This window comes from Copadichromis virginalis, linkage group LG13, assembly GCF_057382275.1.
Source record: "Copadichromis virginalis isolate Kocher_CV1m ecotype Utaka linkage group LG13, C_Virginalis_male_GT1.1, whole genome shotgun sequence".
Taxonomy (NCBI): Eukaryota; Metazoa; Chordata; class Actinopteri; order Cichliformes; family Cichlidae; genus Copadichromis; species Copadichromis virginalis.
The window spans coordinates 20,910,878-20,936,487 of record NC_140630.1 but is presented as its reverse complement, the minus strand read 5'-3'; the positions used below and the strand labels follow the sequence as shown (position 1 = coordinate 20,936,487).

The window sequence follows — 25,610 nt, the reverse complement described above, 5'->3', positions numbered from 1 at the left end:
ATAGCGCTGTTTCTAGTGTGCACATTATTGGAAGGTGCTTTGTCAACATCTAGTAGTGATAATATTAAGGGAAGAGCGACAGAATTTGTGTAGCATCCTTACAGGAAGACCTTGGGGTCCCTCGGGCCCAGGGAATCCTGTCTCTCCCAGCGGACCCCTCTCACCCTGTCACAGAACAGAGACAGCCAATGTGTCAGTCGGCAGTGACAAAGGAATGACGCACAGATTGACAGCTCAAAGAGAGTTAGAGGCTCAGGCTCACCGGCTCTCCTGGGATCCCTGGCTCTCCACGAGCGCCGGGCTTTCCCTGTCAATCACAAGTATGGGAAAAGAACAGACCGTGTTTGACAGGTCCTCGATAGTGTGATATCTACAGCACCCCTGTAACCTTCCATTTAAAATACAGAGACCAGCATACAAAAGCTGCACAAAAGAAACCTTCCCAACAAAACACTGCACAAACAGACTGCAGGTGTAAGGCAGCATTATTAATCAAAATAGTTTGGTGCTATAGGAATTGAGAGCTATTATTCTGTCTACTTTAAAAAAAAACATCACTGACTTGTTGCCAGAGGCAGACTTAAATAACATAAATGACTGATCAGAGAGAAGTATGTCCTAAATTAATTTTAAAAAATGGAGGACTTACTGGAGGACCTAGCATCCCTGGTGGACCAGACAAACCCATATCCCCCTGGAAGCACAACATATTAGGTAGATAATGTATACATAACATAAAGAATACTATAAATCACTGTCACATCAAGCAGACACACAGATAGTGGTATCAGAAACTCCGTATAATGAAAGCTGCTGGGCTGCTATGTGTCTGGACAAGTGCAATGCAAAAATCTGAAACACTTAATAAAAAACTATAAATATCTCCTCAGAAAAATCACACACATATATTTATTATAAATGACTTCCTTAAGATCTTCATATTTCAACAGCAAATGCTTTGCATATGTCAAACCTTTGACAGCAGGCCCTGAAAGGATAAATTACTCTGGATGTCAGAGAAACTGAAATATTCCACCCCCATCAACCTTCCACAAAACACACAGTCACACACCGCCAATCAGTGGAAACACTTCTGCACAGAAAAGGCAGGAAGTTGTGAAAAGATGCCTCTAGGACTTTTTTTTTTTTAATGAAGGAAAATTCCTTAAGTAATTGTGCAAATTATTAATTATTACATGAATACTTTGGCTCCAGCTCAGAAAAATGTGGAATTCTCAGAATTTAACAGGCGGTCATCGTGAAAACTTTGTATCTTGACGTTTACCTTAGCACCCGGCAGCCCTTCAAGCCCAGGTAATCCCATGGGCCCTGGTTCCCCCTGTGAGATAAAAATACACCAACTGTTATGTTAAGACAAAAAAACAAACAAACAAAAAAAACCCCCAAGCCTCCTCGCTTTCCCCATTTCCCAACCAAGAATGAGGTTATTTCTGTCTCACAGTCCTAGAGTGAGGCTGGCGATAAGCGACTGGAAGGTAACAAGTGTCATTATAAAGCAACCATCATGCATAAATGAGCAGATATAGATCAAAAATGGATGAAGGCGAATAAATTTAATTCTGCAGGGGCCAAGATTTTACACATTTCCCACTCTCATCTTGATGATCTCGGTCAGGTATTGAGAGGACAATACTTCAAATGACCTAGGACACATGCTGTCACACCTTGAAGGCTTTATATTCATTAGAAAAACGAAAGCCATTTGACAATCACAATCACACCTGCTTTCTTCACTAAAAATAGAGAGCCATTCCCAGTGCTAAAGCAAGTGATGGCCTCTATCCACCTCATCTTGCTCGCGCTGCCATGGAGAAATGCCATTACACAGAATAGAGGGGCGACCGGCACTGACACAGACGGATTGTCCAGGTAATTGTCACACATGTAGATTGTCACGAATACGTTACTCAGGCTACGGGAAGAGCGGGCCAGCCAGAGGATCAGCTGTGAGACGGATTGGGGCAATTCAACCAAGGCATTGCGGACGCTTGAGCAATTTATTAAAATGTCAAATTAACATGCCAGTGAAAAATCACTGTGAAACAAAACAAACAAACAAAAAATAAAGAAAATTTAAAAAAATGCAACTGGGCCCGAGAAAAATGGATGATTCCCATGTCTGTGTGGACTGTTTTCAGGCGTCAGAGTTTGGGGGATGGGCATTTGAAGTGCAGTGAGGGTTTGTGGGTTCCCACTGGCAAGACAATATGGTACAAAGGTTTCATATTTGTAGGAGTCGAGATCATTTTTTTTTTTCTGTGTGTTGGAGTTCTTCTGAAAGTGGTTAAGTGCTCGGGCTTGAGGCTGTATTGACTTATTTTATCCAGTAGAAAGCCATAGAAATAATTATAGCAAGCAACTGGCAACTCTGACTTTTTGCGAGGAGCACAAAAACAGCCAAATGCCTCAAAAAATATAGCCCACGATGAAAAGCTTCAACTTACTGCAGGTCCTTCATCTCCTTTGGGACCCTTAAAAAGAGAAAGAGAGGGAGAGCGGACATATTACCCCCGTGAAAGTGACAACTGCTTCCATAAAAATCTTAAATATCATCTTTAATGGCATGTGGTTACTGTATGTTATTGTCATTTAAATTTATATTAGTCATTATTACTTGCCTTTTCTCTTATTTTCTGTGTGTAAATCATGCTAATAGTGTAATATTGTCTCAAGCGCAATTAAAATGATCAGGATCATATAATCCAGTCAAAAAGGCTTAAAACAACACCAGCCAGCAATTTTCCACATTAATAAGCACAAGCAATTATTGATGAATTGAGCCGCTTATCCTCCTTAACACTGATGAAGATGCTCCTTTATTTAGATTGCTCCTGTGGTGCTGTTGGCCTGTGATGGATGCAGTACCGGGAGAAGCATCCTTAAGATGTAGCTATGGCTCATGTCCATTGTGCACTGGGGATAGCAGAGTGTCTACTTTTTGTCACCACCTTAAGTGTTCGTTTTAGTGGATGGATCCCTGCAGGGCCTGTGACTGAATGTCTCTCAGGACTGGACAAGATTACAAACTGTCTGATAAGGAGGAGCAGGGGGAACCCGATAAGCAAATCGGGTCACTTCGGCTTGGCACTGTGCAGAGCAGCCGAACTTCTAAGTCCATTTTGCATTTCAATGATGTTGTGTGTCCTGGGGTGGATAAGAGGCACCTGTTTGAGAGTCAGGAAGCCTCTTGGCCTTCACCAACCACCAGATCTCAATGAGCATGATTGACTGTGATATAATAGCCTTAGAAGCCAAGATAACACCAGAGGGCTGGTCAGGCTATTTGTTATTCAGCTCTCCCAGGCTCTGCAGCTCAGACAGTATCCACATGCCTGTTTGCTAGTGTTACTCCACAATTCAGTGCAAAGGATTTGCTTCAGGCACAACAATGATTATACTTACCGGAGCACCGGGAGCTCCAGGGGGTCCTAAAATAGCTCCACCGCTCTGCAAAGAATTTTTTTATATTTTATAACACGGGCCAAAAACAACAAACACAGAATCTTTTTCTAGCAAATTTGACTTAAGGCTCTGCACAGCACCATGCATTCAGAAGATCACAATGACAATGATCTGAAGTTTTTTAAAATCTTTACCTGTGGCTTGTACAGGCTGCCCATTCCGTTGCCCTACAACACAACCCAGAGTAAATCAGACATCTTCTCTAAGAGGCTCTTTTCATTGAATGTAAGTTCTAGGCACCGGGAGTCCTTACAGAAAACTGTACAGTAGGTCTGAAGCAGTTATACACTGCTAAGCCCTTAAAAGCTACATAAGAGAGATCAATAGCTCATTTGGTGATTACAGAGAGAGAAAGGAAGAGAGTGCGGGAAAGAGTGAGAAGTGAAAAGAGGAGAAAAAAAACATAGAGAAGCGTAGACTTAATAATCCTTGAGCCAGTCGTAATTCCAAAAAGACGAGTGCCTCAGAAATACAAAAGAGCACACTGATTAAAAAGATTTGGGTATGAGAACTAGGTAATCTGCTCTTCTTGTATAGTATTAGAACATATAATGATGTTTTTCCCATGATAGATTGATAGAAGGCAGCTATTGTAAACGTAGAAGGAGTCAAGGTTCTCATTTAGAAGCAAGTGAATACCCGTGCCCTTTTCAGGCCACTGAGCCATCTCTTGTCCTCCCAGACTGCAGTTTATGAGGCCATGGTGTGAGGGGAGGGGGGCAAGGCAGGTTCAAGGGGACAGCTGATGAATTATAGATTTGCCTTTGGAAGCGCTTACTCACTTTCCTTTTAAAGGAAAGAAACATAACTCAATGCCAGCGTGCAGGTCGTGACGATTTCATCGTATTTGTACCTGTTTGTCATTTATGCTTTTCCTGATACAATAAATACTGTTAGACTGAGGAAACATAAGTGCTGAGGACATGCATTTAACTCGCTAACCATAAGAGTGTTTCCAAAAGGATAAAGTGCCAGTAACAAAATAATGTGTAATCTATTACCCTAATGTAGGTTTTGAGACTTATTATCAACAGATAGCACTTGTTGAGGCACCAGGAACTTACCGGAGGCCCTGGAGGCCCTGGTCTACCTGGAGGTCCTTCATTTCCCTGCCAAACACAAGCCAGAGGAATTTTTAAACATGTCTGTGAAAATGCAAATGTTTATCAGCCACAGTCCCATGTTAATGTAATCAAGTGAATCTCATTTGCCGACCCTGGGAAACAAAAAAGAATCTCATGAAACGTCTATCTGCTCTCTAGCACTTTGATGCATATATTAAAATTTGGGGAAAATCTTAAATTATTTAATATTTTCAAGTATTCATCAACTGCAGTTTTTTTGTTTTTCTGTTTTATGAGTCTGTCTTTAAGATTCATGATACCACACATGGAAACAAGAGGACAGTGCAATTTCATTAATATACTCTGTCTAAACAATTTACCGCAGGTTTTAAAGCAGTGGCTGAAAGCACTCATGTAACCAGCAGGTCATTTAATGTGCGCTCCCACTGACAATACACTGTATATAAAATCCAGAAATTCGTGCACTCTGCCTGTGGTATGCAGAAAAATACAGAAATAGTAAAAACATTACTTTATCTCCTTTGGGTCCAGGCTGGCTCGTTGGACCTGGTCGACCCATGAGTCCCTGCAAACAGAATAGCACACTTATTTTATAGTATGAAACAATTAAAGAGATTTTGCATAATTTTAGACCACATGGAGGACGGATTTCTTACCGGGGCCCCTGTTCGACCAGGCACACCTGGTAGCCCTGGTGCTCCTGAAGGCCCCTAGAGGAGACAAAATTAGTTATTATTTTTTTAAATTTACTTCTTACTATCATCAAAAGAATTATTACATTAATATTTTTCTGCATCACTAGTGGCTTCATAATGTAGTGGTTTACACATGTGCAGAAATAGTCTCTGATTTCTGTGCTTACTTCATGGATTTCTGGTAATAACTGTCTGTAGCTCTGAGTTCTGGTTCCTGCCTAGTTCTGAATTTTGATTTGTATTTCACTCCAGTTGCTACTTTCAGTTTGTTAATTGTCTGTTTAGTTCTCTCAGCGTTTCCCAATCTGTTCCTCCTTCTGTCTTTGTCTTCCTGCATTCCCTGAATGAGCTTATTTATGTTTTGTTCATCCGTCTTGTTTCAGTGTCTCCTTGTTACAGCTGTGGCCACAGAGAGCACGAAAACTGGCTTCTGAAGTTCCTCTTTGAAGCTTTCAGATGAACGTTTCTACCATCACCATCTTGGTTGCAAAAAAACAGATGTGACAAGAAGGGGTGGGTCTGACTGTGAAACCGCACACTCACTGGCTAATGACTTGTGATTTATTTTGCTAGCCAATGCACACGTGGTTACATAGTATAGAAAATGTCTCCAATTTGAAACATACATGGCCGAGATTTACAAAATAGACTTAATTTTTTATTTAGTATGAATCAGAATGAGTGAGTGAGCCCATGAACTCAGGAGGAAAGTCTTTCCTGAGGTCAAGACGGAAAAACATTTCTCCATAGACTTCACAAAGTCTTATTTTCAACCACAGCTGGTGGCTTTCACATAGAATGTAGATTTTGGGCACTTCTGCACTGGCTTCATTTTCCTGACCTGGAAGCTCTTTGTGGCTTGTTGTCTGTCGTTTCTCATTCTAATTTTACTTCCTGTTTGTGCCCTAACTAGTCTCACCTGTATTAATTATGTTCAGCTGTGTCCTGTTCCCCACTAGTCTCCAGTTTCCTATCAGTGCTCAGTGTGTGTAGATAGAGCCATTCCTTCAGCCTGTGTATCCTTGTTGTTCCTGGCTCCCTGTGGTTTTCTAGGATCTCTATTAACTCCCAGTTGGATGTAGTTATTGGACTTTTCTGTCAACCTAATAAAAGGCATGCCTTTTATTATTTTGTCTACCTTGGAGTTCTCTGTTTGGATCCTATATTGTACGAACACTATAGTGCTGATGGAGAGTTATGTGGCCATGCTGAAAGTCAGCTGTGCTGCTCCGAGCACATCAAGCATATATTCTTAAAATGTGGATAAATTAAATTATTGGTCATTGTGATGTCACATCTGTTTTGTTAAAATCTATGCTACATTTTAAAGGATGAATTCAAAAGCTTTTCTATACACTGTAATGACTTCTGAGCTTATGCTTGTATTTTCTTTCCTTTAGAGCTTATCTGAGTATGCAGAAGCAGCAGAACATCACATTTTCTACTGTGGGGCACTTCATCATGCGACAACTTTATTAATTTATTTGGCGACTAGGCCCTATAGTGTATTGTTTGCTATATTTTAGAGATGCCATTGCATGCATTTCTTTGATCACTGAAAGAAAAATAAACCTGCTATCTGACCAAAACATGTCTTTTATTGAGCTGTTATAATCTAGTAGCAAGTGTGCCTGCTAGTAAAACTCTTCTGCCATGGCAGTTCAGTGCTGAAAGCTGACCTATGGGAAACTTCTCAGCTGCTTTCAACACTGTCTTTTTTTAAATGAACACACACAAACACGCAGGGCAGGCTTTGTTCTTCATAAAGTAGTTCCTTGGAGAGCAAGAGATAGGGCATAGTGCAAATGCAGCTCTGCGGATAGCTTTTGATAGCTTCTTTTGAAAACAGACTCTGAGAGCAGACAGACTTTAAGATGAGGCCAACATTAGAATATATTTACATCCGTTTGAAAAACCTCTTTCTCAATGTCACGGTGACTTCTGACCTGGTTAGATAACCACTGGATTAATTTGTTTAGATTCAACTTTTTCTTCACTCACCTCATCACCTTTATCGCCTATAGGGCCTGGGAACCCTCTCTCTCCTTTTACTCCCTGCAGGAAAGCAGAAGCAATAAAGTAGGGAAAAGTGAATGTTTTTCACAAGGAAAAAGGGAAGAAAAAAAAACAAACCTTAAACTAAAGTCTGTTGGGCATAAATTTCAAAATGCATCTTCCAGCACACAACTTGAAATTGCCTAGCCTATTTCACCATGGTACAAGACTGTATCCATAGCAACAACTTCTGCAGTGAAAACCCAAGTGTGTTCAGAATAATATGAGTTGTGGAACAGCTACTTAGGCTTTCAGGAATAATGCAAAAATAAATTCATGAAAAGCTTTTTTTTCAGTGCAAATCTTTGTCTAGCAGATTAAATGCACATTTAAGCAAACAATATCATAAAATAAGGCTATATCTTCTACACATTCTTGTCATGCTGATAAAATGGGTTATTCATATAGTAATATCTTTATAAAATCCATTTTTGTTATTTCACAAGTTTACGTTTGACATCTTCTTGCCTACCTTTGGACCTTCTTTTCCCGGGTTACCCATCGGGCCTCTGACCCCAGGATCTCCCTGTTTGGAAAAGGAGTCCATAATGGATTTGTGTTCAATAGCGCAAGCATGCACTCAAAATATTCATGAAGGAGCACTGAAAGCATGATGTGCAATGCAAATCAAAGTCACATTTTTTTTGTAAATTGTCTAAATTGTCTGCTATGCTAATGAGTCACTTGTACCTTTTCTCCCACTAAGCCCTCTGCTCCTTGCACTCCGGGGGAGCCTTTTTCTCCCTTCTGTCCAGGCAGCCCTGGGACTCTCGTCTGGCACACACTGCAGGCATTCTACCAGTGCAGGCAAGGCAGGAAGCAAAAGTGGAAGCACAGATAAGATTTCATCAGGCTGAGCTGGAACACTGTATTTTCGCCCTTTATTATGTCACATCCCCTGGGTGGAGGACAAGACCCCAACTGACATAAAGTGTTCTCAAAATGTCCACAGAGCAGAAATAATGTGAACCCACCTAGAGTGCCTCTAAGAGTGTCTCTCACTGAGGTGAGTGGTGAACTTTGTCAAACTCACTGACTGTGACATTTAGGTGAGAACCTAAATATCATTGGACCAACTCCATTGGCACTGCTGCACGTTGTGACTCGGACATACTGTATGTGCAGCAGGATTAGTGAGCTGTTGCAATGCTGTATTTGAGTATTTTAAAACGAGTTTACTCGATCTTGATAAGGACTTTCCAGATATTTTGCTCAAGTGACTTTGAGCAGTGCTGCTTTACAGCTTTTACTAAGACCATTTTTACATGTGGATACTGAATTTTTTTTGCCAGCTACATACTTACGGCGCACATAAAATCTACAATGGCATTTCAGCACTGACCCCAGAAAAATGTATATTGTATCACATCTCATCTCACCGTATCTTATTGCATTACATTGTACTGTACTGCCTTGTATCACATCCAAGCCTAACGAACTGTATCACATCTTATCATATCACAGCATATTGTATCATATTACATCACATCCCACATATTTCATCCTATTGTATTGTATTATATTGTCCATAATGCATCACGTTGCATCCTATTGCATCCTATCATATTACATTGTATCATATTGCATCATATCGCATTGCACTGTATCGCATCTTGATCTATTCTAGATACACTATAGACTCTACTCCTAGCACAGAAAAGAATTAGGAAGTTTAAGTTGGAAAAAGGCAGTAAAAACAAATGCATTTCAAAAATAACAACAACAACAAAATCTCACTAAATTTGAAAAATAAAATGAAAAGCCATCGTTTCAATATTGCCATTTAAGCCTAATCTTCAAAGACTTCAACACAATGGCAAAATAATAAGAGCATGCTGTTACTGACATGAATGAAAAGAAAAACAATACCCGTATTAAATGTGTTTAGTGCTTTTTTTTGAAGGTGTCATCGAGGTGTCAAGAGTACTAATCACCAGAGGTGGGACCAAGTCATTGTTTTGCAAGTCTCAAGTAAGTCTCAAGTAATGTCAGGCAAGTCAGAGTCGAGTCTCAAGTCACTGGTGTAAAAGTCCGAGTCAAGTCACAAGTCTGAAACTTTGAATTTCAAGTCCTTTCGAGTCTTTAAAAAAAACAAACGAAAAAATAATGTTGCAGTTATATGCTAAATGTAAATATTAGACCATGTAATTTTAAAATCTGTGTTTTTCTCAACACATACAAAATAGTGAACTTAGAAAATATACACAAATTGTGAAATTGCACCTCTTTAAAATGCAGCTCAATTAAACCTAGCTCCAAGAATAATTTTCACCGACAGTTCTGAGATACGCTGCATGTTATTCTTGGATGCGGTTGTAGGACCAGCTTTAAAATCGCATGACAAAAATATCATACACATTAAAAAAAACTGTATCACCAACGTAGCCTGGAAAACATTTGCTAGTTAGATGAAGTCAGCTATCTCATCTTAGCATATTTATATGCATATTTATAATCATACGGTTCTTGGAGTGAGTGCATATACTCATGAAGTTTAGTAACTTCCGGTCACTGCAACAAGCCCAGGTACAGTTTACCGACGGATGGGTGCAGGACCTTGAAATGCACCGTGTAGAACGAAAGACCATCGTACGTATCATAAGTTTACCAATCTCACAAATCGTCTTCATAAATACACATTCGTTAACCGTTTATTAATATAACCTTTGAGCTCAACGGTAATTAATTAGTAGTGGAAATAATTTCTGGTAGCATCACAGAAATGTAGCAGTGACAATAATATTGTATGCTGTAATCGTACTGGACAATTAGTGATACAAAAAAACTGTTTTATCCTGTGAATAAAAGTATGTGTTTTTGTCAATGTACCATAATAACAGAAGCGAAACGCAATATTGTGTCAGGATAATTTACTATTTATGCACAATAAATAAAGGAGCATAGCGCGACAATTTCTGTTCAGCGCCAGACTTGCTTGTAACCTATATCACCAATTATGTTAAGAAAAATGACGCATTAACTACAACAGCAGACTGACCTTTGTGTAAATGCTTGGAGCAGACTAACCTGTGAGCTGGAGTGTTCTAGGACGTTATATTTGATCTTTGAATGGCTGCAATCCAGTCGCCTCTTTGTTACTTCGGAAACATGGCTCGAACAATTTCTCTTCAACGACGTAATCCGATAACAACCGATCTCTTTACCCGTCAGCTTCTCGTGGCTGTCATGCGACCGGCTATTGCAGTTAATAATACAACAGCTTCTTGACATTTTTGTGTTTCTTTTTATCGCTGTGTGACTGATTTTAATTGAAAGCCTGCGTGCGCTAGTACCGCTTGCCACGAGTTCCCAGAATCCTTTGCGGTTCTACCCGTGAATGACGTCACATTTTCAATCTCCATATAATATGCATGTTAAATTTTATATTTGGGGTAAAATATCAAGTCTTTTCAAGTAAACCGGTTCAAGTCCAATTCAAGTCCCAAGTCATTGGTGTAAAAGTCCAAGTCAAGTCACAAGTCTTAGAACATTTTTTCAAGTCAAGTCTAAAGTCATAAAATTAATGACTCGAGTCTGACTCGAGTCAGAGTCATGTGACTCGAGTCCACACCTCTGCTAATCACAGCGGCGTTACGTGACTCTGATGAAGGCTGTAAACAGTAGATGAATCTAACGGAGCACTTAATGGACAAAATAATTTGACTCTGAAGGAAGAGTTGACAGAAAATAATAAGTCTGCTGACATCTGGCTTTATCTATCAATGATTAATCATGTGAAGGCATTATATTTATTGTCAGAGCTGACGTATGTTAAGCATTAAAAAGAAAAAGCTTTAATTCGTCTAAGTGCTGTCCTGCAGCTAACGACACGTACTAAGGTGACTAATCTACGTCAGTGGGAGAAAAGAAACAAGAATTGCATTTATTTTGACAGAGTGTTCACATTATGAAAGGTAAAAGCTACTAAAGGAGTACTTAATCCCATTTTAACACTGTACTATAATCTCAGGAGATACTGAGGAGTGTCTGGTATTAGGTTTAACTGTGTAGTCCTGGTCCACATTCAGCACTGGTCAGGAAAGGTTGGGATCCTGAGCACTGCTGTAACAAAATATATTTCAATATATGAGGAATATGTTAGAAAAAAGTTTTAAAGTGCTGCCTGTGTCATGGTCCTGCGGCCATGACTCAGTGACTTTGTGTTTATGTTCTTTATTGTTATTACTTTCATTATTATTCTTGGGCTGTTTTGGGATGGTTTGTGTTTGGGATTTTAGACACTGGGTTCTGGGTTTGTGCTCCCTCTATTGGTCCCTGGTGTTAGTGTTCCCCTGTCTCGTCAGGTTAATCAGGTCCAGCTGTTTCCCCCACCTGTGTGTGATTTCCCAGTGTCTCTTTGTGTACTTATAGTGTGTGTTTTCCTCTGCTCCTCGTCGCGTCGTCTGTGTTCATACCCGGTGAATTTCCCTGCGTGCTCTCCCTGCTGTTCTCCCTTCATGTTCAGGTTTGCCACTCCTTTGTGTAGTTTCTCCCAGTTTAGTTCGTCCTTAGTTCTGTTTGCCATCTCCACTTTATGTTCAGTATTGTCAATAAATCACCCTTCACGTCTGAAATAGTGCTGCGTTTGAGTCCTCCTTCCACTCTTCACACGGCCGCTGCCCCGAGCCGTGACAGTACGACGCGACCACAAGATGGACCCAGCAGCGCTTAATCCGTCCAGGGAGCTACGGGAGACGCTCATCGATGCCACACAGGAGCTGATCGACCTGTGGCTGGAAAACCCGGGTGGCACGTCCCAGCGCGCTATAGAGAGGCGGCTACAGCGTCTGGTGACCGGTCTCCCATGGCTTCTGGACTCGCTCTGTTCGTGGGAGCGGGAGTTTCTCCTTTTGGACCTTGGACTTCACCCCCCGTCTGCATTTACTTTCGAGCAGCCCGAGGCGGTGAGTGAGCGGGATGCATTGGCTTCCCCAGATTCCGGGACTTTGTTTTCTGGGGCTATTCAGAGCGGGATGGGAGACTACGGGTCGCTTACCTACCTTCGTGGTAACAGATCCTTCGCAAGTGGGCGTGTACAAACCCTCTGTAAAACCGAGAGACTGTTTCTCTGCCGCCCCTTCTGAGCCAGGACTTTATCGCCATTCTCCGGCTCAGTTCTGTGTCCAGCCACAAGCCTCCCAGTCTGTAGCTCAACCGCTAGCCTCCCCAAGGACACAATTACCTGTTCTGCCGCCGCTCCAGTTAGCCACTCAGCCACCACCACCTCTTGCATCACCGCAACCCGTAGTTCAGTTAATGGCTGAGTCACAATATTCACACTGTTTTTCCACCGCTGTTTCTAAGCAGGGAGATGAACTGTTTTACAATGGACCTGTTCCTCAAAAGCTGGCAACATTAGAGACTGTTGCTCACTCCGGGGCTTCCCCAGAGGCTGGGTTACTGCCCTCAGCTTACTCTGGACCCCTGGAGGCCAAGATGCCAGCTGTGAACTGCACCGGGCTGTCACTGCCTGAGCAGGGTCAGTGCTCTGCGCAGCTGCAGCCCTCTGTATGTGTGCCAGAGGCCCACGTGCCTGCTGGTTTTGTTTCGTGTGTGCCAGAGGCCCACGTGCCTCCTAGTTTTGTTTCGTGTGTGCCAGAGGCCCACGTGCCTCCTGGTTTTGTTTTGTGTGTGCCGGAGGCCCACGTGCCTCCTGGTTTTGTTTTGTGTGTGCCGGAGGCCCACGTGCCTACTGGTTTTGTTTCACGTGCGCCAGAGGCCCACGTGCCTGCTGGTTTTGTTTCACGTGCGCCAGAGGCCCACGTGCCTGCTGGTTTTGTTTCGTGTGTGCCAGAGGCCCACGTGCCTCCTAGTTTTGTTTCGTGTGTGCCGGGGGCCCCGGTGCCCGCTGGTTCTGCGGCTGTTTTTGCTGGGGGGCCCGAGGAGCCCGTCCGGCCTCCTGCTTCGCCTGCTGGGGGGCCCGAGGAGCCCGTCCAGCCTCCTGCTTCGCCTGCTGGGGGGCCCGAGGAGCCCGTCCGGCCTCATGCCACACCGGCTGCCACGTCGGCTGGGGGGCCCGAGGAGCCCGTCCGGCCTCCTGTGGCTGCTTCTCCACCTGTGGCTGCAGCGCCGCCTCCTGTGGCTGCTTCTCCACCTGTGGCTGCAGCGCCGCCTCCTGCAGTACCACCACCGGCAGTGCTACCGCCTGCTACGGCCACACCTCCGCCTGAGGACGCATCCTCACCTGGCCCGGCTTCATCCTCGCCTGGTCCAGCTTCAGTTTCATCCTCGCCTGGTCCAGCTTCAGTTTCATCCTCACCTGGCCCGGCTTCATCCTCGCCTGGTCCAGCTTCAGTTTCATCCTGGCCTGGCCCGGCTTCATCCTCGCCTGGTCCAGCTTCAGTTTCATCCTCGCCTGGCCCGGCTTCATCCTCGCCTAGTCCAGCTTCAGTTTCATCCTGGCCTGGCCCGGCTTCATCCACGCCTGGCCCGGCTTCATCCATGCCTGCTTCAGCTTCTGCTTCAACCTCGCCCGGCCCGGCTTCGGCTACAGCTTCGTCCTCGCCCGGCCCAGCTTCACCCTCGTCTGGTCCAGCCTTCGTGTCTGCATCCTCGTCTGGTCCAGCCTTCGTGTCTGCATCCTCGTCTGGTCCAGCCTTCGTGTCTGCATCTTCGTCTGGTCCAGCCTTCGTGTCTGCGTCTGGTCCAGCCTTCGTGTCTGCATCTTCGCCTGCAGCAGCGTCTTCAGCATCCGCATCTTCGCCTGCAGCAGCGTCTTCAGCATCCGCATCGTCGCCTGCAGCAGCGTCTTCAGCATCTTCGCCTGCTGCGGCCCCGGCTTCCGTGCCTTCAGCCTCGCCTGGCCCAGCAGCGTTTGGGTCTGGAGCTAAACGGCCATTTTCTAGACCGCTGGCTAGGCTACTGGCCGTTGCCTTCCGCACGGCCGGCCCCCGGACCCTCTTCGCCTGAGCGGCCGCCGTTGCCTTCCGCACGGCCGGCCCCCGGACCGCCATCGCCTGAGCGCGGCCGCCGTTGCCTTCCGCACGGCCGGCCCCCGGACCCTCTTCGCCTGAGCGGCCGCCGTTGCCTTCCGCACGGCCGGCCCCCGGACCGCCATCGCCTGAGCGGCCGCCGTTGCCTTCCGCACGGCCGGCCCCCGGACCCTCTTCGCCTGAGCGGCCGCCGCCGTTGCCTTCCGCACGGCCGGCCCCCGGACCCTCTTCGCCTGAGCGGCCGCCGCCGTTGCCTTCCGCACGGCCGGCCCCCGGACCCTCTTCGCCTGAGCGGTCGCCGTTGCCTTCCGCACGGCCGGCCTCCTGAACCTTTTGTGCGTCTCCACGGCCTTCTTCGTGGCCGGCCGCCTGAACTGTGCATCGGACTCTGCTCCCCTGTGAGTTTTGTGAACGTTTGTTTGGGACTCTGGGGCCTTCGTTTTGGTCATGGCCCGGTCCCTCCGTCCTGGGCCCCCTGCCACCCGCCCGGGTCTGGTGGTGTGTTTCTGTGGCTGTCGGGGGCCAGCCCTTGAGGGGGGGGGGGGGTACTGTCATGGTCCTGCGGCCATGACTCAGTGACTTTGTGTTTATGTTCTTTATTGTTATTACTTTCATTATTATTCTTGGGCTGTTTTGGGATGGTTTGTGTTTGGGATTTTAGACACTGGGTTCTGGGTTTGTGCTCCCTCTATTGGTCCCTGGTGTTAGTGTTCCCCTGTCTCGTCAGGTTAATCAGGTCCAGCTGTTTCCCCCACCTGTGTGTGATTTCCCAGTGTCTCTTTGTGTACTTATAGTGTGTGTTTTCCTCTGCTCCTCGTCGCGTCGTCTGTGTTCATACCCGGTGAATTTCCCTGCGTGCTCTCCCTGCTGTTCTCCCTTCATGTTCAGGTTTGCCACTCCTTTGTGTAGTTTCTCCCAGTTTAGTTCGTCCTTAGTTCTGTTTGCCATCTCCACTTTATGTTCAGTATTGTCAATAAATCACCCTTCACGTCTGAAATAGTGCTGCGTTTGAGTCCTCCTTCCACTCTTCACACGGCCGTGACAGCCTGTCTGCTGATTTTGGGACAAACTTATATAATATGTCCCAAAAGTTAACATTCGTTCAGATTTACATATTGAGGGTTAAGGTTTAAGTAATGTAAAATGTAGAGAAGAGACAATTAAAACGGAGCTAGGGCAGAAGAGAAGTCATTTTGCGTGAGTGTTTTGAGGCTTTTGGATCAAGTGGTGACACATTGTTTGAATGGAGAAGTGCTATTTAGCAATTATTCTTCTGTAAAACTGTATACAATGCATATCTGAAGCCGATCTTATCTTTTGAGACAGTAATCTCTTTATAATCTTGTTTTTCACTTTATTTGCATTGCACTTGTGTGATATTTCAATATTTCATTGTCACACTGAGAGGCTTTACTAAACATGTTGTCACACTGTGCACCTCTGGTGAATGAGTAATCCGGGCTTTCTCGTGAAATTGTTTTCTTTTATTTTCTGGATCTCCTTCTCCCAGTCATCCTGATGAAGGCACTCAAGGGCTTTCTCACAATATCTCTCAAGTGATTGCATCCATGTATTAGTGGGATAGTACTGTTTCAAGCCGGCAAATGCTGTTCAATTTAAATACCAACCCTCACGCTTTTGCATGCAATTGTTCTGTGAAAACAATGCAATTATCATCAACTATGGAGATATAAATACCTTAAGCAAAGCACCCATGTCTCCAAAAATCGGCAGGGCAGTCTGTTAGGAAAAAAGAAGCAAAAAAAAACAAAACAAAAAAAACCTTAATTTCAAATCTCATCTCTCTTTATTTTTGAGATTTCTGCAGTTGTTTATTTTTGCTCGACTGCTTCTTTTAATAAAACATCACAAGGCACACAAGACTGACTTACATGCCTGGAATGCGATTTTTTCCTTGAACATATTTAACAAAGTTTGCTTTAAGTGTTTCATTCTCAGTTTTATCTGGATTGCTTGAGGAAACGGTTTAATAACTTTGTTATTTTGGAAGACATGATCCCAAATCTTCAAAATATTGTTGTTCTCTGAAGCTGAGAAAAAAAAACAACATTTTGATGTGAAGCCCGTGTATTTAAAAAAAAAAACATAAAATGGTATAAATGGCTTTCATGCGTCTTTACAACGCATGAATATAAATGGGCTAAAATGCAAAAATTTCAAGGCTTTGATGCAGCAGCGGTAGGAATGGTGAGGTACTCACACTACAGCTATTAGCACTTTAGTAAATGCTCCTCATTTGAAACTCACAAAGACACAAGAAAGGAATAAAAATATGCTCTAACAACAGGGGGCCGCCAATTTGTTGTAAACTGGAACATTTTCCTGAATGTGGTGTCGGTTGCTGAACACTAGAACTACAGCTACTTATTATCCCAAAACTGCAGCTACAGTCTGAATACTGAGTTTGACTTTAAGGTGATCTCAGTAGGTCTCATGGCTGATCAGTGATCCTGAACCGCTGTAAGCAAAACAGAGATTTTCTTACTTACTGGTTCACCTGGAGGTCCAGCAGGCCCCGGTGGACCTGGCCTACCAGGGGAGCCCTTTAATTGAGACAGAACAAGGAGTTAACAGCACTTCTGGTTACGATATGAAGCACACAGGCAAGGCTATAACTTTCAGCTTTCACACTCTTCTCAGTTGGTGGGGATTTGTGTCCAGGAGCTGTGATACATTGTACTTGTTCATCCACAGTTGGTAGCTGACATTTCTCCATGCTTCTGGCCATCTTTTATCTGTAAACGTGCAAGGGAGTGGAAAACAGTGGAAGGACAGGCTGTCCTAACTCACCTCTCTTCCTGGAGCTCCTGGGGGGCCAAATGGACCCGGGGGTCCATGAGAGCCCTGAAAAATACCAAGATAGAGGCTAGCAGTGTTGCCCTATACAGTCACCCACACTTACTGTTAATAGTGCTGTAACAAAATTGCCAAGAAGAGATCCATGGCTAATTGGACGAACATTTTTAAAAATCGACTTGAACATCTTGTTTGTGTTGTGGATACAGAAAATTTATCGCACACACCTCAATTCCTGGCTCCCCGGTGGGTCCCATGGGGCCCTAAAAACACATCACACATCTTGTTAACACCACCTGCCCTCTAGCACCCAGGATCCAATAAAGGAATTGTGTTAGACACCTTTTGATCTATTGATTCTCTGTCTACAACCCTGTGTTTCAAAAATGAACACAGACTCACTCACTGTCAAATCTGAGTTTCAAACTAGCACCCCAGAGCGTGCATGATGAGGCGAGAGAGCAAGTAATGACCGATGTTTCTAATAAAAACACATCTCCAGTATTCAGAGAGTAGCCCATTCTTTCCACGCCTAAGACAAAAGCAGGAATCTGAAATGTTTCAAGGGTGCCACTAAATAATAAATGGTTTGGTGCTCACTGACCAATCAATACGACATCATACTCACAGGTGGCCCTGTAATGCTCTCCCCAGGTTCGCCCTTTTCACCGTGGTCTCCGGGCAATCCCGGGATGCCTCTTTCACCCTAACACAAACACAAGGGAGTGGTCAGTGATGATTTAATGATGGTGAATCCAGCTAAAGGAAGGGCTGCTGCATTGCTCATTAAGTATTCAAAGACTGCCAGAATCCATTTCCTGTTATCTTGTGCCTCTTTGCTTAAAGGGTAAAGAAAGAAAACATAACCGCGGTGAAGGCCGTTATCATGCAGATTTTAATTATGTCCATCATTTTGCCTACGTATGATACATAAGATACTCAACTGTGCAATTATTTTTCCATGTCAAATCCACTGATATTGATAGTACAAAGTGATCAGAAAAAAGAATGAAATCTCTTTGATATCCAAGCATGTTATGACAATTTCAGTGATATCAGTCATATTAGTGATTTCCAGCTGGTATTAGATGGACTTCAGGAGATATATCTTCATGTTAAAAAAAGTAAATAACATGGAAGATGATGTAGAGCAGTAAAAAAAAGTCTCCAAGAACCTCAAAACTTTATTGTGTAATGTTTAAGTGAAATCCAAAAAAGACCATCAAAGAAAAATTAGTTTGATAATAAACTTCAAGGTAGGTTTGTTGGAATAATGCGCTCAAGGAAATCAGAGAGAATGGTTTAAACGCAATAGACCAGAGGCCAGTTTTAAGGAGAAGCTGTAAAGCAGTGTCCTTGAAGGCAATGTGTTCAAAAAGCTACCTTTCAACAGGATAATAACCTCAAGCATACGGGTAAATTTAGCAAAGAATGGCTCAAAAAGAAGAAAATTAAAGGTTAAAGAAGGGTCTGGCCAAATAAAAACTACACACAAGATCCTATCAGAATCTCACTGGAATGCTTATGGAGGGGATTTAACGTGGGCACTGCATGCAAGAGCAACATTTTGCAAATGAGGAAACTTTACATGGAAAGGTGGTCAAGAATTTGAGTGAGGCACAGTACGACCAGGAGGACAATGATGCAAAACACAAAAGTTAAATGGAGCAGCGCTACCGCGTAAAGCCAAGGCTGCACTTACTTTTTCCCACAGAGGAATATTGCACCAATAGATCTGAACAAAGTGTTCAGATAGCCACACAGAGCCCTAAGGTCTCAGCCTAGGATTACATAATGTTACATCATTACAGAACATGACACATGTAGTCGGTGTCAGGTTCTGTAGAACAAAGCAAAGTGTGGACGTTTTCATTCCCGTGACACATTTTCAAGCTCATGCTATCCTGGAATTCGTGCCAGGTAAGCTATTTGTTACAACTTCTTCTTTTTTGTAGTACAATTAAATTTATTTAGCTGAATTGTTTCTTTTTCACTTTTTATTGCTTATTTGGTGATGTTGGAGGACCTACCTTAGGTCCACGAGACCCTCTAGTTAAAGGCAACCCGTCCCCCTGTAAAAACAAAAACAAAACAAAAAAACAAAGAAGACTTTAGAATAGAAATTCACTGCACACTGTTCAGCAATTCTCTTTGAGAACTGAGGTAAGGCCCGAGAAGCAGCCCTAGTGCTTTAATTCAAACAGGAGTCTTGAATCAGTATGAGCTACACACATTACAGTGTTGCCTTATGAGCACATGTTCAATACTGCTTACAACAATTTGATTAGTTTCACTGTACAGATGCAAGGTGATAATGCCGTACCACAGAGAGGGTGGGGGGTGGGGGAGAAAACAAAAAACCTTAATTGGAATCGAGGTGCGGGCATTATTTACTGTACCATCCAGATGAGACATTGATTTCTGTGGTCAGCATGTATTTCTGGTGCAAGTCCTACATTGTAAATTAGCTGGGCAGAAGCTGGGTTTGAGCCAACACAGCAGTTCTTACAGTTTTGAGGAGAAATGGACCAGTTCAGTCAAACGTAAAACACTAAAGTTTGGGAAGTACAGAACTTTTGAAACCAAAGAGATCTGATGACATTAGTGGGGCACTTCCACTCTACAGAAACAGAACTTCTCCCTCGGTATGTGAGAGTAGATCATAAATTTATAGAAATTTATATAAACAGCATGTTTAAAGTACAAAGACTTAGCTGGTTATTATTCAGTTGAAGGCAAGCTCAACAAAGTGTGTGACATCTTAGTTCAGTGGTTTATACAGTTGCCTAACAAGGAAACGATCGTGGAAGGAGAAACAGATTCCTTTGGGGTTGTGTCAGGAAGGGCACTGAATACAAAAATCTGCCAAATCAAATGTGCGGCGCTACCTGCTGTGGCGACCCCGCATGAATAAAAGTGGCTTTGTCCTTAGCTGCTTGAGCAGGCTAACTCATTAAAGATGTTTTGTTTATTTCCTTTTCCCTTACCTTTGTCTTATATGATAACGTCCATAAATGCTAAGGACATTTCTTCCTACATCTCCGCACACTAATGGTATTTTCAAAAGACAGAAATATGTCTGCTTTAAATGTAAGCCATTTTTCTTAGTTTAGCTTTTTCACCTATTGCATACAACACTGTGAGAGGTCATTTTCACGTGGTAAACACCCCATCTTGACACCCACAGCCGTGTTTTTCAATCCCTTTCCAATTTTCCCAGTGCAGGAGAATGTTAAGAGGTTTAAATACGTCGGCCTGAACACAATCGTTCCTTTATTACTCTGCTCACGGTACCCATGGCTTGCTTGATCAGTAGGTCTGCTGTTGGGCTTAATGTTCAGATTGGTGTTTCCACACACAAACAAACACGACTGTTTAAAGCTGCAGAAGTCCACAGGTGATTGAGAAGTGCGAGTGCCATCAACCGGGATTGAGGCTGTGGCTGCACATGCACAGCTTCTTTGGGAAAGCTATAATGAACATTTCTATATGCAGAGCCATGTCTATAAAAGAAACTGAACAGCTATGTGCTCCAATTACGAGGATAGGTGATTATCCAGGATGGGGATATGTGATGGTGGACTATCTAATGATATTGCTACTTCATAACATCATTGCATCTGCGCTGCTGGAGGACCTAGTTTCTTTAACTTGCCTGCTGCTACTCTAGCTGTTTGCAGGTGATCTGCATTTCTGAAAGTCTCCTGTGTTTCCATCTGCTGTTTTATTGGACTGCATTAATAGTTTTTAATGCTGTATCCTGTGTCTTCAGAGCTGAACCCAACAAGGTGAGGTTACTGTCTACATTTGATATAATACCCACCATATATCCACCCACAGGTTCGCCAGGCTCACCCTTAGGACCTGGAGGTCCTGGTGGGCCGATCATTCCACCAGAGTCCCCCTACAGACAGAAAGACAGATGCTATTTAGAAATTTCTCCATAAAAAAACATTAAACCAGCCCTGTCTTCTTAACAAGCCAAAGAAAGTGCAGTGTTAGTTAGACACAGTGAGGTGAAAAAAAGGGTGAGAAGATGCAAGGATGCACATGTGAATGATGTCAACACCAGCGCATCATGTTAGTGGGAGAACCTTTTGTTTTGCATATTTGTCACACTCACATGTTTTAAATCATCAAAAAAAACCCTATCCAAACCCACCTGACCCTATGTGAAAAAAACAACTGCTCCCCTTGTTAAATCACTTCCACAACCATGTTTGACTGTTGCTATGGTGATCTTTTTATGAAATGGCATGTTTATTTTATGGCAGATGCAAAGGGACTGAAAGCTTTGAAAAATTTCAGAGAATGATTTTCCTCTTAAATTTTAGGGATCATCAAGATGTTTATTTCTTTTTGGTCAGCAGTTTTCTCCCTGGATCTCTCCCACAGATGCCATTTTTTTCCTGGGCTCTGTCTTATTGTTGAAACAGGAAGTTTGACCTTAACTGAGTGAGTTACTTTGTTCCTCATCTGTTCTTTGCTATGCCTTTGCTATCAACCTCAACAGTGCTTTATTGATACTTATCAATTTTTAGCATGGTGGTAATGACTAGCTGCTACAAATGAGCATGTCAGCATTGTTGGGTAAAGACTGCCACCATGCTTAGCATTCATATAGCTGTTCTTTTCCTTTTTTGCTTGTTTTTGGAAAATACTGCTTGAAAAATAAATGAAAGAATTGTAGCATTTTATTGTTTTGTCAATAATATTAGCAGCTATTACTGCTCAAGAGACAGTCTTCCACAGTAAAGTCCCATTTTAAAAAAAGTCATGATTGCTTGATTGATTAAGCTGACAATATACTATATTTACTAGTTATCTTTAAAGTTCCTAATAAGAATATACATATATATGTATGTATAAACATTGTTAATTGCTGCATCTGCTAACATTTTTTACTCTATGCTACGCTAACTGCCTTCTACCCCCAGCCTCATATTTAAGCCACAGACGCTGCTTATTTTTTTCTCCTATTTATTCATAGAGCGCCACACGAATGAAGTGCCTCTTAGATTGGAGTCAGTATAGCAAATTTGACAAAGGAGGATTATACAATGGAAAAAACGAGGCTTAAGCATTTTATGTGAATGAATATAGGAGGCTTAAGCACTCTAGGTCTATTTCTCTGCTCTGGAGAATAACAGAGTGACTCTGGTGGGTGGGGAGAATTGAGTGCATCTTCATTCTTTCTGACAAGTAACAAACCCCATCAAATATGCATGTCAGCTGCACACTTTTCCACTTTTCTAGTTTGCCACTTTCAGCAAAGTGTTTGGAATATAACTGCAAGAAGAAGAAAAAAACATTTGTGTGCAAAAACAGAGGAGTGAGAGGCACCGGAGACAGGAACACAAAGTTACACAATGACTGAGGATTGGACGAAGGGCAAGTAATCTAAAAGGCATCTTTGCAAGTTGTCTGGCATGTTGAACCTGTAATAAAACATCATAGCTTCATTTTTCTTTGCTTTCAGGTGAGGACTTGATTTGAAGTTTACCTACCTTTTCTCCTTTCAGTCCATCGTTCCCAGGTACCCCTGGCTCCCCTGGTGAGCCCTGTAAATAGTGGTGAAAAGAGACACATCTATCACCAGGCCTTCATCTTCTCACACACGTTTATCTCCTCCTCCTCACTGCTTCAGCAGGCTGCTGTGTTCCAACATAATTTCCCTTAGCCAGGATTTATGAAATGCCTCTTTTCCCTCCCTGCTTTTGAATAAAGACAGATGCTCATTACCGAAGCAGGTGTGGAGAACAGATTGGGCCTCTGCCTCCGTTCCCGGCATAAAGCGCTTAGATTTGCCTCTTTCCACTAATTAATTCTTAAATTTGATTACTGATCGTCTGTGTAAAAATTCTGGACTTTTCTCCCCTACTTCTTCTCTATCTCTGCCTGCTGAGGTTTATCTATTTATCTCTCTATTTGGCTGGCGGCGTTAAGAAAGAGGACGATACGGCAAGGTGACAGATAAGGCGATGAGAAAAAGGAAGACTTGACATGAAGTGCTGGTGTTTATGATGCCAGAACACTTACTGGCTTGCCCGGGAGTCCTGGGGCTCCAGTGGATCCAGGAGGGCCTTGCTTCCCCTGGAAAAACACAAAGGAAAACCAACACTATGGATATTCGATTCTCTTTGTTTGGTTAAAGATATGATTTCTGGGCTTTGGGTGTTCTTGCCCAGCCCAGCTACAATGCAAACACTGACTTTCCAAAGAATTTCATGAAACGTTGCCTGAGCAGCAGTATATTTGCATGCATGCGGTATTTCAAGTTAAAGCGACGCTGTTATTCTGTAAAAGCTTCTCATATTCACTTCCATTTTTACTGTATTGTTTTTATATGTGAGGATGATCTAAATGATTCATATGTTACCATGGAAACTGAATTTTTACTGTATCTTGGCTTTTATCTCACAGTACATCTTTTACAGTAGCACTGAGACAGAGTCTTCTTAATTAACACTTGATATCATCATGAGCATTATTCAAAAGACTACATTTACAAAACAGGCTTAGAAACACCAAAACTGCAGATTTAGAGTTATTTAATTTGGACTGAACTCTGAATTTCAGTGCATTTTACTTTATTTTCCTTCCATCAATGACCAAAACCTCAGCAGCTCTTGTTATTCTGCTCCTCGGTCAAAGCTATAATGGCCTTTCATGCCTATACGTGTATCATTTTACCTTGTATTTAGCACATTTTTAGACTTCAAAGTTTGACCTACTCTAAATGGCACAGCACCCCAGAGATAAACACAAAGCCTCACCTCTGGTCCTTGATCTCCCTTTAGTCCTGGCGGCCCCATGTTTCCCTGTTAAATCACCAAAAAGGGTGAATAAGACGCACACGGGAGGCAGGAAACTGCAGGAAAAACATCTTGACCTCTGTGCTTTGTCATACAGCGCTGAGAGAAAAACTACATAGATTTGATTTCTTTCTGAGTTCAGTGTTTAGCAGAACTTTTGTGTGCTCCATGAATGTTTTGGAGTATTTGGTGAAACCTAAACAACAGAAAGAAACTTTGTGCAGCACGGTACCCTCCGGTAACAGCTCAATAACATCACTGGACTTCGTAGGGTTACTGCCAACCTACCAAATATACACCGAAGAAAGGATCCCTTCTAAAAAAAATAGAATCCGACAGAGAAATCAGTAATACCCTGCTGCGACTACTGGTGTACAAACACTGTGGAGCTTGTGTGGAGAGTTACAGAGAGTACTACGTTGGACAGGAAGGAATTTTGTAGCCTTATTTTCTTGGCAGTAGATACTCAAGTTTTAGTGCAAAGGTTAAGTCTTTGATAAGTCACCTTGAAGCCTTGCGGTCCTTGAGCGCCTCTCTCCCCCTGCAGAAAGTAAAGGAAACAGAAAAACATCCGTTCTCAAGATGTGTATAAAGATCCAAGCCATTTCTCTGGCTGACTGTGGTTAAGGTTTAAAAAAAAAGTCTTCAAGGACTTTCGTGAAGTTAGCATATGATGTGAAGGTTAAAACACAGAATATTTCCTTTGCCAAGTTAGCTTTTTTCTTGCACTGAGAATGTGAATATAATAAAATCAGCAGCTGTTGAGAAAAAAAATGAGTGTGTGAAATTTTTCTCTTGGCTTCATACCACACTACATTTTTTTTAAAATGTTTGCACTGTTCTTCTGGCTTTTTCAACAAAGAAACACCGAAATATGATTAATGTGGCAATTCTCAGCTTTAATTTGACTCCGACTATGATAAGATAAGATAAGATAAGATAGAACTTTATTAATCCCTCGGGTGGGTTCCTCTGGGAAATTCGATTTCCAAAAAAGCACAGCACCGACAGAAGTTACAGAGTTATACACACACACATATATATAAATACAGAGACAATATAAATAAAATATACGAAGGGGATAAATAGAATAAATAGGAATAAAAATAAAAATACAAGTGAATTGCACATTTCAAGTATTGAGTCTATTGCACCGTTGACTATTTACAAAAGTATTGCACAAAAGGTATTGCACAGTGAGGTGAAGAGGCACTACAGCTTAGTTGTTCCCCCCTCCTTTGTCCTCCTGTTTCCCCTCCCTCTCCCCTCCAGAGAGGAGTTAAACAGTCTGATGGCGTGTGGGACAAAGGAGTTTTTAAGTCTGTTAGTTCTTGTCTTTGGGAGAAGCAACCTGTCACTGAACAGACTCTTCTGGTTGTTAATGGCCGTGTGCAGAGGATGCCCAGCATTGTCCATAATGTCCATCAGTTTCTTTAATGTCCTTTTCTCTGCCACTGTCACCAGAGTGTCCAGCTTCATGCCGACCACAGAGCTAGCCCTCCTGATCAGTTTCTCCAGCCTGGATGAGTCCCTCTTTGCTGTGCTGCTCCCCCAGCACACCACAGCATAGAAAAGTACTCCAGCAACCACCGACTGGTAAAACATCCTCAGGAGCTTCCTGCAGATGTTAAAAGACCTCAGCCTCCTGAGGAAGTACAGTCGGCTTTGGGCTTTTTTTATACAGGTGCTCTGTGTTGCATGACCAGTCCAGTTTATTGTCCACCCACA

At 42.9% G+C, this 25,610-nt stretch overlaps 1 protein-coding gene across 4 annotated transcripts in view; it reads right to left on the bottom strand.

Moving 5' to 3' along the window:
• The window catches only part of LOC146695635 (uncharacterized), a 107,910-nt gene that overhangs the window by 13,800 nt on the left and 68,500 nt on the right, over positions 1–25,610 (bottom strand). For all 4 annotated transcript variants that reach the window (XM_085477951.1, XM_085477952.1, XM_085477953.1 and 1 more), the window contains 24 exons: positions 24,388–24,423; positions 23,844–23,888; positions 23,107–23,160; positions 22,575–22,628; positions 20,891–20,971; positions 19,098–19,139; positions 17,696–17,773; positions 17,295–17,330; positions 17,062–17,115; positions 16,761–16,814; positions 15,949–15,990; positions 8,009–8,113; positions 7,791–7,844; positions 7,265–7,318; positions 5,225–5,278; positions 5,080–5,133; positions 4,548–4,592; positions 3,618–3,650; positions 3,424–3,468; positions 2,466–2,492; positions 1,286–1,339; positions 650–694; positions 263–307; positions 103–165 (listed from right to left, as the gene is read on the bottom strand). In XM_085477951.1, coding sequence (XP_085334077.1) covers positions 103–165; positions 263–307; positions 650–694; positions 1,286–1,339; positions 2,466–2,492; positions 3,424–3,468; positions 3,618–3,650; positions 4,548–4,592; positions 5,080–5,133; positions 5,225–5,278; positions 7,265–7,318; positions 7,791–7,844; positions 8,009–8,113; positions 15,949–15,990; positions 16,761–16,814; positions 17,062–17,115; positions 17,295–17,330; positions 17,696–17,773; positions 19,098–19,139; positions 20,891–20,971; positions 22,575–22,628; positions 23,107–23,160; positions 23,844–23,888; positions 24,388–24,423 — 1,254 coding nt within the window. The remainder of the gene's footprint in view (positions 1–102; positions 166–262; positions 308–649; positions 695–1,285; positions 1,340–2,465; positions 2,493–3,423; positions 3,469–3,617; positions 3,651–4,547; positions 4,593–5,079; positions 5,134–5,224; positions 5,279–7,264; positions 7,319–7,790; positions 7,845–8,008; positions 8,114–15,948; positions 15,991–16,760; positions 16,815–17,061; positions 17,116–17,294; positions 17,331–17,695; positions 17,774–19,097; positions 19,140–20,890; positions 20,972–22,574; positions 22,629–23,106; positions 23,161–23,843; positions 23,889–24,387; positions 24,424–25,610) is intronic.